Source organism: Acipenser ruthenus, chromosome 8, assembly GCF_902713425.1.
Source record: "Acipenser ruthenus chromosome 8, fAciRut3.2 maternal haplotype, whole genome shotgun sequence".
NCBI classification, from domain to species: domain Eukaryota; kingdom Metazoa; phylum Chordata; class Actinopteri; order Acipenseriformes; family Acipenseridae; genus Acipenser; species Acipenser ruthenus.
Window position 1 is genome coordinate 53,214,845 of NC_081196.1, and position 20,303 is coordinate 53,235,147.

The 20,303-nt window shown below is 35.2% G+C and overlaps 1 protein-coding gene across 18 annotated transcripts in view; it reads left to right on the forward strand.

Annotated features, from left to right (window-relative positions):
* The window catches only part of LOC117406593 (POU domain, class 2, transcription factor 1-like), a 40,943-nt gene that overhangs the window by 12,980 nt on the left and 7,660 nt on the right, over positions 1-20,303 (forward strand). For 5 of the 18 annotated variants that reach the window (XM_059029236.1, XM_059029238.1, XM_059029239.1 and 2 more), the window contains 15 exons: positions 692-757; positions 930-1,007; positions 5,675-5,763; positions 6,260-6,313; positions 11,590-11,706; positions 13,432-13,611; positions 14,102-14,240; positions 14,679-14,773; positions 16,259-16,432; positions 17,293-17,434; positions 17,729-17,874; positions 17,992-18,174; positions 18,316-18,478; positions 19,293-19,632; positions 19,781-19,863. In XM_059029236.1, the coding sequence (XP_058885219.1) occupies positions 692-757; positions 930-1,007; positions 5,675-5,763; positions 6,260-6,313; positions 11,590-11,706; positions 13,432-13,611; positions 14,102-14,240; positions 14,679-14,773; positions 16,259-16,432; positions 17,293-17,434; positions 17,729-17,874; positions 17,992-18,174; positions 18,316-18,478; positions 19,293-19,632; positions 19,781-19,863 (2,049 nt within the window). The remainder of the gene's footprint in view (positions 1-691; positions 758-929; positions 1,008-5,674; positions 5,764-6,259; positions 6,314-11,589; positions 11,707-13,431; positions 13,612-14,101; positions 14,241-14,678; positions 14,774-16,258; positions 16,433-17,292; positions 17,435-17,728; positions 17,875-17,991; positions 18,175-18,315; positions 18,479-19,292; positions 19,633-19,780; positions 19,864-20,303) is intronic. The other 13 variants (XM_059029244.1, XM_059029245.1, XM_059029246.1 and 10 more) reach the window with 11 other exon arrangements.

Sequence of the window (20,303 nt, forward strand, 5' to 3'; positions counted from 1 at the left end):
CGTTTGAGTCTTTACTGTGGACATTTGTGAAATTATTAGCAAATATTAATACACAAATAATTTTATACAACAGGGATCTGTAATTTTGTAAAAGATTTGTAATTAATTTCTTGGCACCGCCTATGTTTGTATTAGTTACAGATGTAACTAGTTGTTTTTTCTAAATCTATCAGGTTTACATGTTTGCTTTCTTCTTGATATCATCAACCAGCATTTCTGTCACGCAACTTTAGGCTGACGGAGTTATTGAACGCACACACCTAAAATAGTTCATACACATTTATGTGATATATATATAATTTTCTTGAAGACAACACTCATGTTTTGAAAGTGTACTCGGAAAAATGGCAGTGTACTGTGTAGACATTTTGCTCATAAGTCAACATCAGTTGTTGTTTAAGTATCTTATTTGGGGATGTTTTCTTATATATATATATATATATATATATATATATATATATATATAAAATGTATTTAATTATTTAAATGGTCACTATTTCAATTATCAAATTAAGATATTTTTTAAAATCCAAACAACTTTGCCTGGATAAAAGTTATATGAAAAATTATATGAAATGTTGATGCATCTGATATTTGATTATATACGTAACAACGATGCATCTGATATTTGATTATATACGTGTTGCAATGTATCCATACTAATTTTGTCTGAAACTTGTTTTGCTTGTAGAATCAAGAATGAGTAATCCGTCAGAAACGAGTAAACCTGCGATGGAGAGTGCTGATGGGAGCACAGGTAAGGACATTTTGCAGCTTGCTTACCTGTATACTGTGATATAGTTGGCCCAGTTGGGTCCAGAATGAGAAAGTGTTTGCATCCCATTCAGTCATTTTAAAATCAAATAGGAACAAAGGAGTTGTTGATAAGTGCCACAATGATTTTTCTTTTCTTTCAATATTTACTTAAGATATATATACAACAGGATATGGTCCACTACAACATCTAATTTGCTGGGATGTCCTGGCTGCAGGCAGCAAACTTGCAAGTAAGTTAACATGGATTAAAACAGATTCTGGCCTGGATACCCCTACATTTGTGATTGGTCATCTTTTTTTTCATAGTAGTTCTTCTGTCCTAAAGTGCAATTTGAATTCTCACCAATCAAAAGATGAGATGAGAACTACTTACTAATGGAGTTGTATCCAGGATAAAAAAAGAGGGTAAAATACTACAGTGAATGCTGAATAACAGTTTCAGTAGCCTCCACAATGTAAGATGTACTCTTGCTTCCTGTAATAGGCATATCTCGATGTATTCTGTCAAATTCATTTCTTTGCTGCCTCGCTTAGAGGAATGAACCATAATAATCTTTGACTGTTTTGGTTTGAGTTTTTCTCTTCACTGCAATGAAAAAGCATATATTCGTTAGTTACTTGAAAGTGTCAAAACTTAGCTAATTTATTACTGTATTTACAAATTACCTGAAGTGTAAAACAGGCTGCCTTGCACTCTGAGGTGTTGTTAATTTGTAAATGGGTCTGTATGAAAGCTCATCAACTAAAATAGTAGAAATGTAAGTGTTATCCATGTTGGCATGTCATAACTTAGTTTGAATCGTTAATATAAAAAAATAGAGAAATCATTGTTCTTGCTGTATAAAAATGGTATCCCCAAGTCTAACAATAATTTGTTCCACTTCACCGGTTTGCTTTCCCATTTCCATTCATTTGTCCCTGATGGAATTACATTATTTTCTAATGTAATTTATAATTTCAGTATTCCAAAATATTCTTCAAGACAACACTCCTGTTTTGAAAGGTGTACTCGGAAAAATGGCAGTGTACTGTGTAGACATTTTGCTCATAAATCAACATAAATTGCTGTTTAAGTATCTTATTTGAGGATTTTTTTTTTTTGTAATCCATCAGCTGTATAAAAGCTTAAAACAACTTGTACTGAACCAAACCAATTTCAATACCTTTACCTATTGTGGCAGTCATAGTGCAGTCATGTGAGTTTTTTTTATCCAAATGCTCAGATAAGTTGGTTCCACATTACCAAGGCTATGTCACACTGCCTAGAGTAGTTGGTGATCTTGTCTGAAGTGGCAATTTTGGCATTGATTGGTTTAACACAACTTGTTCACTTCTACCGGCGGCTGTATGCAGTGAGGAGTCATTTCAGAAACTTTCTACATCCTGGGAATCGGCGTTCCCTCTAAGCTTTTTAGATACTGAGAAACGTGCCGTTTTGACTGAGAAAGGGTAAATTACCAGTGAGAAGCCTTGGGCCACACATTAACCCTTTTCATATATTTTTGTTGCATTATACAATTTTGAAACAATATTCCAACACAAGTATCTCGGCAATATTACAATTTACTTTAAATTTAAACATGACATTTATTGTGGCTCTGCCTCTGATTTTGAATACTCCTCTGATCCTATGCAGCCCTGTCAGTTGTTATCATAGATATAGACTGCATTCTTAACTGGTGGCCTGCATAAAATTGCTTTTATATTGCCGCATAAAACAGTGGCATCTGCACTGCCTTCAATTGTAACCATCTTTAGGGCTACTAATTGTTCCATTCTTGGGAATACCAAATTCAGTTTTTTCAAAAAGGACCAATTCCATTTGTTCCCACTTTTTATCAACATATTAATAATTAAATTTGGCATTTGAACATAAATGTAATGTTGGTATAAAGTAAGTAAATTTAATAAATATTACCACAATTCATTTTTTTTTCAATCAGACTCTTGTTGCTGTAATAATAAGTAAAGCACCTGAAGACACTTCAAACCTGTCATAATGTTTATAGACATCACTTGGCTCATTGCTGGCATTAAAATAAGCAGGAAAACCTAAGAATTTTATTACAACAGTTGAGAAAACCAAATGTCCAGCACAGTTGTGAGAATCATATTTACAGTATTCCACTAACACAGTAGTTCAGTCTACAAATAAAGGTGTTTTGAAATGACCTGTTTAGCTTATTGCTGGCATTTACAATATAAATAAAAAATATGAAACAGTTTAGTAACAGTTCAGCAATGTCCTGTGAGAGTAATCCTATGTGCAGTACTCCACAAATTACGTTTAGTGTTTTACTGGCATTATAATAATAATAACCAGGATAAAATAATAAACACTGATAAAGGCGTGTTGACTGACTCGTTGCATTAAAACAGGTTCACTGCTATGTATTACCCGATTGTCAGTTAAATAGCGCCCCTTTTAATGTAAACACATAATTAATCCTCTCAATTGTTTCTTTCCTAATTCTGCAGTGTTATTTGCAATATTTAAAAAGAGACGTGTCTCCAGACAGGATGTCTTTATGAAACCGACGGTGTGTAGTGTAGTGACTACATCCTTTCCACAGTAAAGTGATCAATTTCCTTTAAGGATTGTATAGCTAGAAAAATAGTTTTGAGCTCATTTCTTAGTCGTCAGAAAATATAATTAAATTATGAAACGGCCATGGTTTTAAATTGATGTCCATTTTTACAGGGAAATCAGAGAATCAGCTGCAAGACAGACACAAATATGCTTATGTTAATGCTTTGTAAGAATGGTCTCAAAATAACAGGTTTACCTCGAGAGGCTGGAGTCTCGATTTGAGGTTTATTTATGATAATAACATGCGAAAGTTAGTAAGCTGAGTGTGAAGGTTGTTGCCAGTTACTGCGAAAAATGCACACATTTTAGCCTTAGAGGGAACGCTCCTGGGAATGTACGGTAAGTTATGGTGCCCTACTTTTCACTTGGCTGATTCTGAATTGAAGTCTATCTTCAGTACTGTTCTCACAAATGTATATGTTTCAACATTTGTTTGATTTGAAATGTTTTGTTTTTGTTCAAAATACCATCTGATCTATATGCAAACATATATGTCCTGATAATAGCAGAGGCAACATGTGTTTTCATGGCTGTTTGTATGTTTTAGTGTGGTATGTTAGATCTCAATGATGTACACATCATTGCAGTCTCAAATATGCTTTGCTATTTAAAAAGGTACAGAATTTGGGGGCTTCAAGAACCCCAAATGTTTTCTTCTAAAAGTTTAAACTGTTAGCCCCTCGGTAGTTGACTGTTTGGACCCACTGGCTGACATACAAAGTCATTGTGTACAGCATTACTACAATGTACAGTAAATGCATCCCAGATTAAACCAGCATTCTACTTGCAGCATACATTTATAGTGACATTTTGTTTTATTTACTGACAGTGAATATTTTGAAATGTTAAGCCCTCCTGCTTTGACTATAAAGCTATAATCAGTTTAAGTTATTTTTCATGTATATTGTCAAAAAATGAACAAAGAGATGATCAAGTTAAGTGATAGAAGCTGGTAAGAAATTGATAAGGCAGAAAGTTTGATTCAGGCTGCTGGTGTAAGATGGTGGTGATTTTAATAATGTTCAGCCAATAAAACTATGTTGATACTAGGGATGGGCATTTCTGTGTATCTATATATATATATATATATATATATATATATATATATATATAATATATATATATATATATATATAGTATTCATATACACGTAATTTACTAAATGATTACACCATTATACTTTACAGAAACGTGCCACTGGCTAAAAATAATGCTTACATGATACGCAAAATTGAAGCAATACTTAAAGAAAAAAACAATCTTGGTACTATTTGACAATGCTTCAATAAGTAGCTTTTTTTATTAACAGGAAGTGATATACAAGTACAGTATGCATAAAGCCCAACTTAAGCATAATTTCCAAAAAGCAATTAAAGGCAACATAATGTACAGATTATAATGAATCAATAAATTATTTCTTCATTGGACAACTATAAAGTATAAATAAATGTTTACATTAAGTGTAAATCTTATTAAATACAGTGCATACCTCCCGGTCCTGGTAGACATTGTTCTACATGGAGCCTTATGTAGTACAGAGTAGATGTTAAATCATTGAATTTCATTAACTGTCCTGCAACCGTGCTGATAGTCACTGTATCTTTAGCGATCATTTCCACTATTAGATTTGTTATTTGCTCCTTTGTGGAGTGCGTTTGGTGGAGCAAGCTGTAATGGTTCACTGTGATTTACCGGTACCTCCTGGTGCTTGTGTGTGCAAGGCATACTTGCAGTAAAGAGTCTGAGGTGGGCCTCTTTCTGTGGGTAGGTGGATGCTTGTACCATTGGTGGTTATTCTTGTCCCTATGCTGTTCATGTAGCTCAGTCTTTTATTGCAAAGTAGGAACTTTACTGTTTGTGTCTACTTTGGTAAAATGTCCATGCAATGGTGCTTTTTAACCACCTCCGTTAACCATATGTGCAGTATTGGTATAACCCTGCATGTTTAAGAATACTTGTTTTTTTATGTCGGGAGCTTGAGTAATTTAAAACCATAGAAAGAAATAATGATTTATGTATAGTAATATGTTGGGCTGCAGTGTCAAGCTTAGTGTTGTTAATGGGTCTGTTCAGACCATTTATAAGTGTTGGAAAACAAGATGGATTATACAATTAGTCATTTTCTAAGCTATTAACAATTTTCTAATCATTACTCGAATAAACATTTACATGTGCCCATCCCTAGTTGATACCATTATAAATTGCCTTTATTTTTTTAGGGAGGTTGTTGGGTGGGATTGCCAACCTAGTAGCCCCCCGTACTGATTTTAGAAAACTGTTTTAACAATAATCCTTTATTTTCACCAGGTTCCCAAACAAATGGATTGGACTTTCAGAGACAGTCTGTGCAAACAAGTGCAATCACTAATGCACATGCACAGGCATTACTTCATCAGGTAAACATTGAGCTGTCTGTCTAGAGATCAAAAATGAAATGGTTTCCTTGTGAGAAACATCAATCTTTCCCTAATCTACCTGTCTGTCTTGTGTCATCTACCTCTCTCCTTATATATGTGTGGCATGCAACAGAAAATAAATAAGGCAAGTCTCTGCTTGTTATAGATACAGTATGGTAACAATGGTCAAACTATCCCCCCACTAAATTTTGAATACGATTTTCATCTGAGCTGGTTATACAAAAGGTAAATAATTTTTCAAGGACATTTTGATACATACAATGGAATACTGTTTTCAGTATTTAAGGTATGTTTTTGTTTGTACAAATAATCAGAAGCTACTTAAGATGCATGATGAACTTGAACATTCAAGTGTTTAGAAAATGGCTTTTTATTACACTTCAACAATCTCAAAATAGTTCCTGGATTCATATAGCTACTATAGAGCATTACACTCTGCTTAAGGATGTTTTATTTTGTATACATTTTACTACAGGTCCATCTTGCAGGAGCAAGTTTACAGGCTGCTTCTCAGACAGTAAATTTCCAGGTAAAAAATGTTTTGCAACAGGCTTTTAAGTACCTTCTTTATTTGGCTGAAATAAAAAGATAAAATAACTTTTGCGTTTGTGAATTGAAACATGTTGAAAATATCTTTGCATGTTTCCTTCAGGCACACTTCTTGGATCTTAGTGTGCTTCTTTTAACCAGCAACCAGTTCAACCCTGGTACATTCTGCCTAGGTGCTTTAAATAAATGTTTGCTGCTCGTTATTATGAGGGAGGGGGCATTTCATTTCAAAATCAGACAGCCAGTTCATATAAAAGATAAGGAGATGCTCAGTGTTTTTATAAAACAAATGAACTATTTATTTTTAAAATTCTAATGACATACTATACATTCAAATAGTGCTAAAACTGAAGACCTCAGAGTTATTTTGAAAGCTTTAGAAAGATGCTTGTAGGCATCTCGATAAGCCTATTGGATTATCTGTAAAACAGAATATTATTCAAATTACCAAAATATTTAATTGATGTAGCATATTTATTTATGTAAGCGGTTGATACTTTTAATGGTGACATGTTTTTATATTTGGACCGTTTGACTTAATCATATCAACATAAAAGAATCGTATACTGCAATTAAGAGCAAAATCTGTTCTTGTAATGTGCAGCACATGCTCAGTATTGATGCGTTCAAAAATGTGTAGGGTCACACCTTATTACATTCAAATGTTTCCCACCCCATATACCATGCTAGCATCTGCTTCTGTGGTGTTGGGGCTCTTTGTCAGTTTCCAGCTCAACTAAGAAAAAAGGGTAATGCATCCAAAATACAAATACGTGGTAGAGAGGCAGACAAAATGACCTTCTCTTATAAAAGAGATAGAAAATTGCCTTGGTTGCCATGGTGAAGTTTCATCCCTTAGACAGATGTTGGCAAACAGGCAGTATCTCCAGCACAACGTGTTTACAGACCCACACTGTAATTATCTTGGAATGACTGGCAGAATTAATCAGCACTTTATGCTAATTAGTTTCTCTGCAGTCTAAAAAAACAGGTGGTGGAAAATATGCAAATCTATGCAGAATTTACATGCGCCGCATAACCAAATTTCTAATTAACATAAACCCTCTCACTCTGTATATCCCCCCGGGTTGCAGTGTATTTTTAGTGCAGTGTTCCCTTTAACATAAAGTATTATTGTCATAAAATAAAAATGCTATGTTATGCAGTATTTTTTTCAAGTCATGACAAGTTATGGCCTTTCTTGATGCTTTGTATGCAGTCCTTTTTAATTTTGAAAGCATTTAACAGACTTAATTGCTAGTATTACAGATGCAATGCCACACCATTTTTCTTTAGTAATAATTTGTACCTATTAGGATGGATGATAACATACATTATAAATATTCTGTAGCAGAAGTTAACTAATCTTGTTTTTAAAATAAATGTATCTTAACAGATTTGTAAAATGTACAGTTTCTAACCTGAAGTTCAGAAAATGTTACTTATGTTAGTGATCGCACAACCCATAGCATTTTTTAATGAATTCCCCATTTTTAAAGATCAGAATTTATTATGCAAGTATTATAGATTGCTTGATAAGTAGTACATAAGAGCATGGTTAGCTTTTTCTGCAGTGCTGTTTACATGATTGTAGGAAAGGGGTTGTCATTATTTTAAATGCTATATTTCAAAGACAGTGTGCTAATGGGGGTATTCGGAGCAGCTTCATTTTGATTCTCACTAAAAAGTACAGCCTCAGGGGGCTCCCGAGTGGCGCATCCGGTAAAGGCGCTCCGCGTGGAGTGCAGGATGCGCTCTATAGCCTGTAGCTGTAGCTCTTGGGTGGCTGCATGGTGAGTCCGCAGTGTGAAAAAAAGCTGACGGCACACGCTTCGGAGGACAGCGTGTGTTCGTCTTCGCCCTCCTGAGTCAGTGCAGGGGTGGTAGAGGTGAGCTAAGCCTAAAAATAATTGGCCATTCAAAATTGGGAGAAAATAATTGGCAACGACTAAATTAAAAAAAAAAAAAAAAAAAAAAAAAAAATATTACAGCCTCAAAAGCCCCCCACATTTCATGACCCCTGCGGCAGAATTTAATAGCTTTTATAGGCACCAATCATTATGACACAGTAGACACTGCTCTTAGACAGTTTTAATCTCTGTGTAGCAAATGGGGTTCTGTGTGGAATGGATGTTGCATAGAATGTTTTTAGTTATCACAAAGACATTTAACAACTTAAATCTCATCTAGATAGGCAAAAGTAGTTTTTCTGGCCCACAATATTGTATACAAAAAAAAAGAAAGGCAGTGTAAGCAGAATACATATCAGATAATTTAGTGCAGTATGAGTAGAACCTTACAGTGGGTCAGAACCTAACATGCACTCAATAAACCAATAGCAATTAGTGATAAAATAGTAAAGTTGCTAAAAATGCCAAATCTGTGTGTTGGTGGCAAGACATTTATCAAAAAGATTTTTACATCGGCATCAGTTAGCGACTGTAGTGTTAACCTAATTTTTATGCAGTTATATTTAATTTTCTGTTCACAGAATATTACTGAACATATATAACATGATCTCTGTTTGAAGTTAAGTTCATGTTTCTCTAGGAGTCTATCTATATGAAAGATCATAACCCCTTTTTAGTACCTGAACTAACGGTAGCTACACCTATTATTTTGTCTTTTAAAACCTTGCCTTAAGGCAGGGGTGGGCAAACTTCTAAGCCTGAGGGCCATATCAGGGTATGGAAATTGTATGACAGGCTATTTGAATGTACACTAAAAAAAAATAGTGGGTTAAATATAACGCAATTTATAGCCCCTTTCACACTGGTAGGTGATTTACATTAATAATAATAATAATAATAATAATAATAATAATAATAATAATAATAATAATAATAATAATAATTATTATTATTATTATTATTATTATTATTATTATTATTATTATTATTATTATTATTATTATTATTATTATCATCATCATCATCATCATCATCTTGGGTTATTATGCTAAAATAAGAAGTTAGGTTGCTTTCGCGTCACAGCTTTATGAGCCTTTACCTTTCTTATATAATATTTATGTTCAGTTTTAATATGATGTTTGAGAGCATTTTTTCTTGTGTATAATAAATGTGACCACAACATGAAAATAAAACTCCTGTTTCCGTGCAGCTTTCAACCTTTTGCTGGACACACATATCCATCCATAATATAAGTACACTACTGGACATGGCTGAAACTGCAATTTGATTTGTAAAACACAAGAGATTGTTACTTTGCACATAGCAGAAGTGACATTATGCAGTTTTGCTCTTCATAGACTGAAGTTGGAACAAGAGCTATTAAGATGGGTAGTGTTGGGGGGGGTAATAATTAACATTAAAAAGTACCAATCCTACTTGTAATCCTAAATAAATCCTAATAACAATACACAAAAAGAGGGAACAAAACTTACCACCCCCTTTGCTTAATGTGAATAATGCAGCTGGTTGCGCTTCTTTAGGATGGCATCGTAGTCCGATGTTGTTGTTGTTGTTGTTGCAATCCGCTACACTGAGCTGAGATGCTTGTCAGTTAACTGGGATCTGTGGCAAGATTTGTTGCACTTAGCAGTGAAAATGTTTACTTGCACACATAGGTGGACCCGAACCAAACCAGCATTTTCTGGGCTACATTGCGGATATTTGAGAACTTTGTTTCACTCCGAGGAATAAAACTTGTCCAGATAGCCAGACCAAACGCAAGGTCGCATACCCAGTTTAGATTCTTTAATTCAGAGAAACCGTCTTCTTTCCCCTTTATCTCCAAGGCGAATTTTGTCCTTAAGCTCCCACACTCACTGCAGCACCTTTCCTAAACTAAGCCAGCGGACATTCGTATGATAAAGTAAGCCAGAGTGTTCAGCATCAGTGTCCTCAAGAAGGGAAATTAATTGCCGTTGGTTCAGTCCCCTTGCTCTAATGTAGTTCACAATTTTCACTGCAGTGCTAACAACATGATCCATATCCTGATAGCCATAGGTTGAGATGTTATTTTGGACGCAAATGAAGCACTGATCAAGATTAATTGAAGGAGTTTTATATTTTACTATTTTTAGTAATTGAGTAATTTAAAAACGCAACAAAGCCTCATTTGGCCCACGGGCTGTAGTTTGCCCACTCCTGCCTTAAGGCCACCTCTGTAAAAATATCACTTTTCATGTAAGGACACTTTTTACAGTTTGATTTTCCACCTATTGACAGTAATGTAAAGTCACTTTTTGTTGTTAAGGCTGCCGTCTGCCACCCAATTGTATAAAGCCTCTGTTAAAATGGCTTTCAAATAAGACTAATATGATTTAAATGTAAACAAACCCTCTGAAAACGTGGATGCTACTTGTTACTCATTTGCACATTTTGATGTAGACAACAACAACAATATCCTGAAAAAATGTCAAATACAAATCCTATTGTTAGTTTATTACAAGAAATACTATGGGCTAGATTCTCAAAGCTGATTACTTCAAAGTGTCATTCGCACGATATTTTCAGACAGTAAAAACACATCCAATAAAATAGCCCAATCAGAAGTAAACAACTCTAGTTTGTAGTCTAAGTTGTTGCTTATTTGTATTAGAATTGTAAGTGGCGTTTACTCCTTTGACAAAAATAACGCTATCTTGCATAGGAATACCACATTTTGTTAGTCCCTTTCACAGGCCTAAATAGTTACAGAAACCTGCAGTGTTTACAAGAAACACATCCTTTACCTTTGCTGTGGCCTGTGTTGTCCATATCACATCACATTTTTTTTCAACAATTCCTTTTTTTACTGTTGCTCAGCAGACGTCCTGCAATAAACGTTTTTTTTTTTTCTTCTAAACATCGGTGTGTATCCAGTTCATGCTCCTCTTACAACAGTGCCGGTGCTCTGATTTTTAAATCAGTGGTATATCGTGGAAACAGAAAACCAGCATATTCTTGCAGGAGGGAGTGGAATCGGGGGTGGGGGGATAACAGCATTTATTATGAGTAAATCAGAATATATATATATATATTAACAAATTTATTACTTTGTTCTTATACAAAATACACTATTGTATTCAACTTTAATCAGGGGTTCAAATAGCTTGTTTTTCATAACCTTTAGAACAATGGTCATTAAAGTAGTGTTTCTTTTAGTTGAGCTAAGCTGTTTAGTGCTTATTTTTAAATATAAAAATACACACAATGCTTCTGCAAAGTAGTAGAGGGCCAATTATTTGAATCCCTGTCATGAATACATAAGAGTATTATCTTATCCTTAACTTCCCATATTTTTTAATTCTAGTCTAAAACAGAAGAATCTGCTGATTCTCAAGTCTCAAGTCAGCCTTCCATTCAGCACTCAGTACAGGGTGCCCTCCCACAGACTCCGCTCATGTTGGCAGGAGGACAGATCACTGGAGTAAGTTAGCATGCAGCTGGCCTGTGTTGTAAACTATATGTTTCAGACAGTTATGGTCATGAAAATGTGTAGTTATGGAAGTAGCAAGTCATTGTGGCCACCCTGCCCATTAGGTTGTCATGTCTCAAAGCCTCTATCATCTTGTGTCCATCATAATACACACAACCCCAGTCTCGCTGCAAGTGCCTAGATTCTAATAAACACTCTGCTGCACAGGTCCACAGAGATGCTGAAGTGGTAAATAACTGCTGGTCTTTCAAAACCTTGTTTGTTTTTATTACCCCCCTCTAGAGACGTACTGGAGGCGTCTGTACATGTGCCTCACTTCTACACGCAACTAGAGACTTGCGTTTCCAATTCCAATGAAACGTTGCTGTGATACTCTGTAGCAAAAGTTATTGAGCATATCGGAATCTGGATGGGGCCTGTCCAACTGGCTGACCATCAGTCATTAAATGTCACTTTCTTTTTACCTGCACATACAGTGAATGTAGGTCATGGTGGTCTACTTTTTCATGATACTGATGGCTTTTGTATTTAAAGCTGTGGTGTATGCTACAAAAAAAAAATAATGTATCTATATTGACACATGGGTAGCCAGGAAGTTTAGTGAAATTTAGGGATTTTTAGGTGTATATGTTCTTTTTAATGTGGAGAGTCAAGGTTTTGGAAGACCAGCAATGTAATGGTATTACGAGCAGAGTATACTCGGGCCTGTAGTCGTCAAGTTGTACTATTTATTTTTTTTGCAATATGCTGTATATTTCTTTAAAAAACAATAATTGAATTTGAAAAAAAAAGCTTGTTCTTGGGTTCATGTAATTGCTAAAGCAAGGGCACATTGCTGGTGCAAAGAGAGAATAACCTGAGTTCAAAGACATGGCATGATTCAACACCATGTTAAGTGACTGTATTGTTCAGGTTATCCTCCTTTTCCTGCCAGTTTGGAGCTGGTTGATGCAGTATTGCTGCTATTAAATATGTATTTATTTATTTATTGATTTATTGTCAACTGCATATACCCTACAGAATAAAGCATACACTTCATCGCAACCCTTTCTGAGATTGTCAGGACTGCAGTGGATTGCCTTGACAAGTACCATTTGGTCAATGCTCGTTGGTGTAAAACTGGCAGCCAACTGTGCCTATGTCAGCAAAATAGCAGAGATGAATTCCTTCCTCCTCCCCCCCCCCCCCAATTTCAAAACTCTTCCAGGAAGAGAATTACTTTTTAGGGAATTGCAGGAAATTGCAATTTTCATTCCTACTTTTATTCTCAGCTCTCTACTAAAATAGCCCATCTGTTGCATTGTTTCCTTCATTTACATACATCTGAATCTATCTGTCCATGTATTTATGTATCTATCTTGTGTTTGTACATGTTTATGTAAAACAAATTAAATATAGCAGGATGAAGGTATTGGGTAGAATTCTGTGTATCTGGATTGTTTAGAAAATGTCCACTATGTTCTGCTCCTGCTTCTGAATTCTTCTAATAGTGCAATAACTGGACAAGTATCTGATGCTGCACTACAATGGAAAGAAGGTGGTGAAATCTGTAGGGCAGTATTCTGGCTAACCTGTTGTATTTTGCTTAATTAGTTTCAAAAAGAAAAAACAAGCATTTTAATAGTCTGCGCTAAGAAAAGGCATATTTATGTAATGTAGAAAAACTTTCTTCTGTAGATGGCTGAAATTAAAAATGTTCTTTTATGTTTTGAACAGCTAACCTTGACGCCTGCACAGCAGCAGTTACTACTCCAACAAGCACAGGCTCAGCTGCTGGCAGCAGCAGTCCAACACTCTGCCAATCAGCAACATAATGCCACCGGGGCAACCATCTCTGCGTCCGCAGCTACTCCAATGACACACATACCCCTTTCACAGCCTATCCAAATAACACCAGTAAGGAAGAGTAAATACTTATTTTCCATTTAATTTACATTTCAGTCACATATTGTGTGCCTCTGTGATAGTTTAGAATTTTGTGGATCAACTTTTATCCCCTCCACCAGCTAGAAAATCAGGTAAAGGCAAGATGCATGTCTTGGGCTTCCTTGGGGTAGTAGTTTAAAATAGGTTAATAAAAACCATGTGATCTTTCCCTTTTTAAAAGTAGTAATGATTATTGTTGCAGAGCATTAATTTACAAATTACATTTTAAGCTGCAGTGTTACACAGACATGATCAGTATTACACAACAACAAAAATAATTGGTACTGATGTTTGCAACATTCTTCTATATCGTTCAGTGTACTTCACAGAATTAGCTGATGTTTTTACATTTGGTGCTGTGTGTGTGTTTTTAAAAATGAGAACAAAAAAAACTACAGGTAAGCTTGCCATGTTGTACAATCAGTTACCTGTTTAAAGATCTTTGTGTGCTTTATTTAAGGACCTGCAGCAGCTTCAGCAGTTTCAGCAGCAAAACCTGAATCTACAGCAGTTTGTGTTGGTGCAGCCGGGACACCCAATTGCAACCCAGTTGCAACCGGCTCAGTTCATTATATCACAGACTCCGCAGGGGCAGCAGAGTAAGTTTCTCAAACGGATGTTCTGCTAGTTTATGAGCAGGCGTTAGAAACATTAGAACTTGGGATATAAGGAGATGCCTGTCCATCTGTTTTTATGCACATACATAGTCACGCTTATTGAATTTGTTTCTGGAGAATGCTTATCCAATTAATAAGTGATAAAACTTGGTTTCATCATTCTTTACCGCAACGTATTGGAAATCAAAATCTCCCTGTTTGTGTATTACAATGTTACATGTACATGCAATGGATATAGGTTAAGATCTACTTTTTAAATACTTTTACAGTTTTGCCAAAGCAACATTTGATTTACTTTGTATAAAATAAGAATTCATTGTATTTGCATAATTACACGTGTAATGTACTTGTGTACTGTAATTTTGTGTAATTTGTACAATGCATTTTAAACAAATCGACCTATTTTATTCTAATGTTAAGGTCTCCTGCAAGCTCAAAATCTTTTAACACAACTACCTCAGCAAAGCCAAGCTAACCTCCTGCAGTCACAACCAAGCATCACCCTCACTGCACAGGTAATGGAAATGGACATTTCAATTCGACTTTAAAATAATGCATATTTTAAATAAGGTCATATGTATAAATCGACAAGTAACAAACCAGGAGCTTTGTACATATGAAATATGTTGTAAGAAAGAAGCCTACCTGAAGGAGGCAGCATTATCCAAAACGAAATACATACTGCAGATAAATCTGGTGGAATTGAGTTTTGTTGTTCATTTGTATTTTGTTTTATTATATTAAATAAATATTTGTGGTTGCTATTTTACAAATTATAACATTTTCTCAATTGCAATTGTTTATTAACCACTTCAACTCCAGATGTAAAAATGAAACCCCTTCCCAGGTACCAGATTTTGAAAATAATAATAATGTTTTCAAACCTGTAATTGCTATAAAATGTTAACATATGATGAATAAAACACAAATAAATGGCCTAAACTGTGTTTTTCATTAACCCTTTATGCTCCTGTGTACTACTTATCCATGTTCAATATAGAGAGAAACACTTTTTTTTTTTTTGAACAATGAAAACCAAAAACGCTGCTAATAATAATTAGTAAACGGAAATTATCAAGTAAAAATCTAAATTATCGACTTGCTCTGTGCCATTTATTGAAATGTTCAGTACAACAGAACCCGGGGCACATTTTTCTTGTGTCTTTTGTTTTCATTTTTGTAGCAGACCCTGCATCTTTTTTGCGGTCTCTGCTTCCCTTGTGTTGGAGGGATAGTTAGAAATGCATGTACACAGCTACTTTGCACAGGCATTGTGATAGATCTGGCTGCTGCAGCCGCCTGCTTTATTGCCTGTACCTAGTGCTGTATTTTGATAGTATTTCATCACAACACTGCCATTTCAAACCAAACAGCTTCCCGTCTGCAGCTGGCTTACCTGTAAAGTAGCTGCATGCTTTTCTGTTTGTACAGTTTGTACTGTTCTTGGCTCCACATCCTCTTCATCATAATCGCTTAGTGATAAGTCTGCATCACTGTCACTGGTATCAAAATCCTCCGAACCAACTTCAGTCCCGTTGCTCATTATAGAAAGACCACGTACGTTGTCATGTTTAGCTTTTGCTAAAATCTAAACTACAACTAAACAAGTACAACTAATAATTAAACAAAAAATAATAATTTAAAACGAGAGAGAGAGAGAGAGATGAATAGCTTCCTGCAAAATATATCAGTCTTCTATACGCACACAGGTACATTGGAATCACTATATGATTGGATACAAATGCCACCTGACCCTCCCTCGACTTTCATTGCACATTCCACAGTACTAGCACTGCCTTAGAGAATAAAACCTGAAACGCTAGATTGAGAAACCGATCATAGAATAGAATGGGGACACTTGACGTACGCAGGTACGGCATGCTACTGTAAGTGGGTTTTCATTTGACATACGTGCGTACGTCATGGTGTTGAAGTGGTTAAACACCATGAGCAAGGGTTGTGAAAATGTTTTTAATAATAAATATTTATTCTTCGTGCAGCCAGCTACGCCGACGCGCACAATAGCGGCGACACCCATTCAGCCACTTCCACAGAACCAGATGACACCAAAGCGCATAGACACTCCCAGTTTAGAGGAGCCCAGTGATCTGGAGGAGTTGGAGCAGTTTGCTAAAACTTTCAAACAGAGGAGAATCAAACTGGGATTCACTCAGGTATGGACAGTTTACTGATAGTATATGAACGTCATGGTTGATTTTGTATGTGCTTGAAGTATTGAATAAAAACAAAAGTAAAGGCTCACAAGCAGACAATAGTAAAGTGTAAATTGTAATTTTGTGTACGCTACATTTCCTGTCCACCAACAGATGTTGACTTGTGGAGTAATCATCTGTTTTATATCTAACTATGTTTTCCTCTTAAGATGCCTCATACTTTATGGTACTGTCTGGCTTTAAATGTAAAATAAATGCCTATAATTATTATATTTAAAAAATATGTAGTTAACTAACAAATTATCTTCCTCGGTAACTTTTTTTATTTTTAAATGGTCATATTGTCATGCAATTAAAGATATCAAATGTGCATGTTTACCAGTTTTCCGTTTTTTACGAGCTTTAGGATAAAAATTAGCATAATATTTTAAAGCGCAAAGATTGCAAACAGAAAAAAATATATATACAGAACTGAACAGAATAGTTTTAAGAATATTGAATTTGGAGAGGTTGAATCCTATTTGCAATAAACTTATTTTGCCAAAACAGTCTTTATTAATAAGTGATCAGTGGCTGCAATGACATATTCAATAGCACCACTTTATCTACATGTATATTGCATGGCATGCAAGAGTAACTAGTCTGTGTGTGATGATGGTTACAGGGTTAGACTTTGTTTTGTTTGTAGAGATTTGACAGTTCAAGCAACTTTTTTAAAGTTATTTAAACTGTGCTATTTTCACAATGCTTATTTTGGGATGAATAATATGGGATAGGTAAACAACTTTTTAAAATATCTCTAGTATAGTATTGCCCTGTAGATCAAAAAGGGGTGATTCATTTGTATTATTTTCTCATAGGGTGATGTTGGACTTGCTATGGGGAAACTGTATGGAAATGATTTTAGTCAAACAACAATCTCTCGCTTTGAAGCCTTGAACCTCAGCTTTAAAAACATGTGCAAGCTTAAACCCTTGCTTGAAAAGTGGCTAAATGATGCAGGTTTGTATTTGCATTTTATTTTAAATATACCATGATATAAACATGTTAGTTGTGCAAAATACACAAAGAATAAGTCTTCTAGTAGTGTTGGAAGATTGTGTAATACAGATAAGCATTAGAAAGGTTGACAGTGTCGTGCTTATAAGAATGTTTCACCTGAAGCATGGCTGCACTTCTTTACAGTACATTATAAGCTAACATTTTGACGTTGCTACATTTTAAAATGGATCCAGTAAGGAGGCTTTAAGATTTACAATTGTAAATACTGTACTGATGTCATTGTTTCTGATGCAGAGAATTTGACATCTGACCAAGCTTTGTCCAGCCCAAGTGCCCTGAACTCCTCAGGAATGGGAATAGAGGGGCTAAATCGCAGGAGGAAGAAACGCACCAGCATTGAGACCAACATACGAGTGGCCTTAGAAAAGAGTTTTCTGGAGGTCAGTGATATTTCAGATTCTTCATCTTACAGAATAAAGAACAATGAATGAATTCCATCCATTGCAGCCACATGTTCAAAGGATTATTTTTTTTTGTTATTTATTTTAATTTTGAAGCAGAACCAAAAGCCTACCTCTGAAGAGATCACAATGATAGCTGACCAGCTGAATATGGAGAAGGAGGTTATCCGTGTCTGGTTCTGTAATCGACGGCAAAAAGAGAAAAGAATCAATCCGCCTAGTAGTGGCAGCATGAGCAGCACTCCTATTAAAGCAATCTTCCCAAATCCTGCTACACTGGTAAACCTTGTTTGTTTTCAGTCTGTCTAAAATAAAATTGTATTGAATGTGTAAAATACTTCAACATTTTAAGTGATATGAAGTATGCTAGGCTGATGTTTAAATAACCGTGCTTTATTTTGTTTTTCTCTGTTGAACTAGGTGCCCAGCACTGCTAGCCTTGTGACCAGTAGTACACCGACTACACTGACTGTAAACTCACTTCTGCCTATAACAAGCACTGCTGTAACTAATATTGGCTTCACAGGTATGAGGGACACAGATACTTCTGCAATATTGCAACAACTTTATGCTTATTATCATGGTAATTGTTGCTTATAAGATTATACTGTTAGTAGAAAGTGGGGTTTAGAGTATGTGATGAATAAAGCATCTTGAGTTCCGCTGTTTTACAAGACGTACACTCCTGATCCCAGTTCTGTGCATCCTATTATTGCCCTTCAAATTTTGGGATAATTTAATTAATATTTGTTGCTCTCAGTTTTCTGTGTTTTTTATATCATTGGTTAAAAAGAACCATTTAGAAGAGGTTTTGAATTTTTGTAAACCTTTACTTTTTTGTTGTGTAACTAAATTTCATCAGTTTGTGAGATGTAATAACTTCAAATTTATGAAGGAAATGTACTATATATATATATATATATATATATATATATATATATATATATATATATATATATATATATATATATATATATATATAATTAGTTGGAGAACCGCAACATGTATTTGAGGTTGAATTTTCTGTACAGTATTTACCAAACCATTGCTAATTTACTTCATCTAACAATTACCTGATTTATGGTTGAATGATATTTAATTTGTATACACTTGGTTAATGTGTTCAAATTAATCTTATTTTCATTGGTGACTGATGGCACCAGAGAGCATGTGCTAAAGATATGCAAATCAGTTGTATTTTAAGAACTTGTAATATCCGTCCAATACCATTTAAATGGATTACATTTTGTCCTGTTAATTGTTGTTGCAAAAGTGTATGAACTGATACGTGCTTTGAGGTAGTTGTAGATAGGTGGGGGTCCTCTGTAAATGTATTACTCCAGTATCTTTTATTTTTTTGTGTATCGCTAATGGATCGTATGATGTGCAATTTTCAGGCACAACAGGAATTGGGTCTGCCACTAACACAGCATCAGTGATCTCATCCGCACCGGTCGCTTCCTCGGCTGTGAACTCGCCTTCTCTCAGCCCTTCCCCTACTTCATTACCTATGTCAGCCACAGAATCGGTCAGCACACACGAGACCAGTACCACCACACAAGCATCCACTGCCATGTCGTCTCCACTGGGTACCAGCCAGGTCATGGTGACAGCATCTGGACTGTCAGCAGCTTTGCAAGGAGCAGCCACGCAGCTGCCTGCTAATGCAGGATTGGCAGCTATGGCAGCAGCAGCAGGGCTTAATCCTGGTCTGATGTCCTCTCAATTTGCACCAGGGTAAGATTCTTTGTACTTTTTATTAAAGTTGTCCCCGCTATATGATAAAAAATAAGCTTGATGGATTTAGCCTGTTTTAAAATTACATGCTTGATCAGATAGTTGTAAAGAAAAATCTTAAATATAATTGCATATGTTTAATTTTCAGTGGTGCCTTACTAAGCCTCAATCCAGGAACATTTGGCAGTGCTTTAAACCCAGCGTTGTTGAGCAACAGTACCCTTATTCAAGGTCAGTACAATGCTTATTAACCACTTAAACTCCAGATGTAAAATTATAAAAAGACCACGTACGTTGCCATGTTTAGCTTTCACTAAAAACTATATAAACTATAACTAAACAAGTAAAACTAATAAATCAAAAAAGAATAATTTTAAAACACTATATATATATATATATATATATATATATATATATATATATATATATATATATACTTGTAAAAGCTGAATGGCTTTCTGCAATATATCTCAGCCTTCTTCTAAACGCCCACAGTTAGATTGGAATCGCTACATGACACGCAATTGGATAAAAATGTCACCTGACCCTCCTCCAACTTTAATTGCACATTCCACAGTACTATCACTGCTTTAGAGAATGAAACCTGAAACGCTAGACTGAGAAACCCATCATAGAATAGAATGGGAAACTTGACGTACGCAGGTACGGCA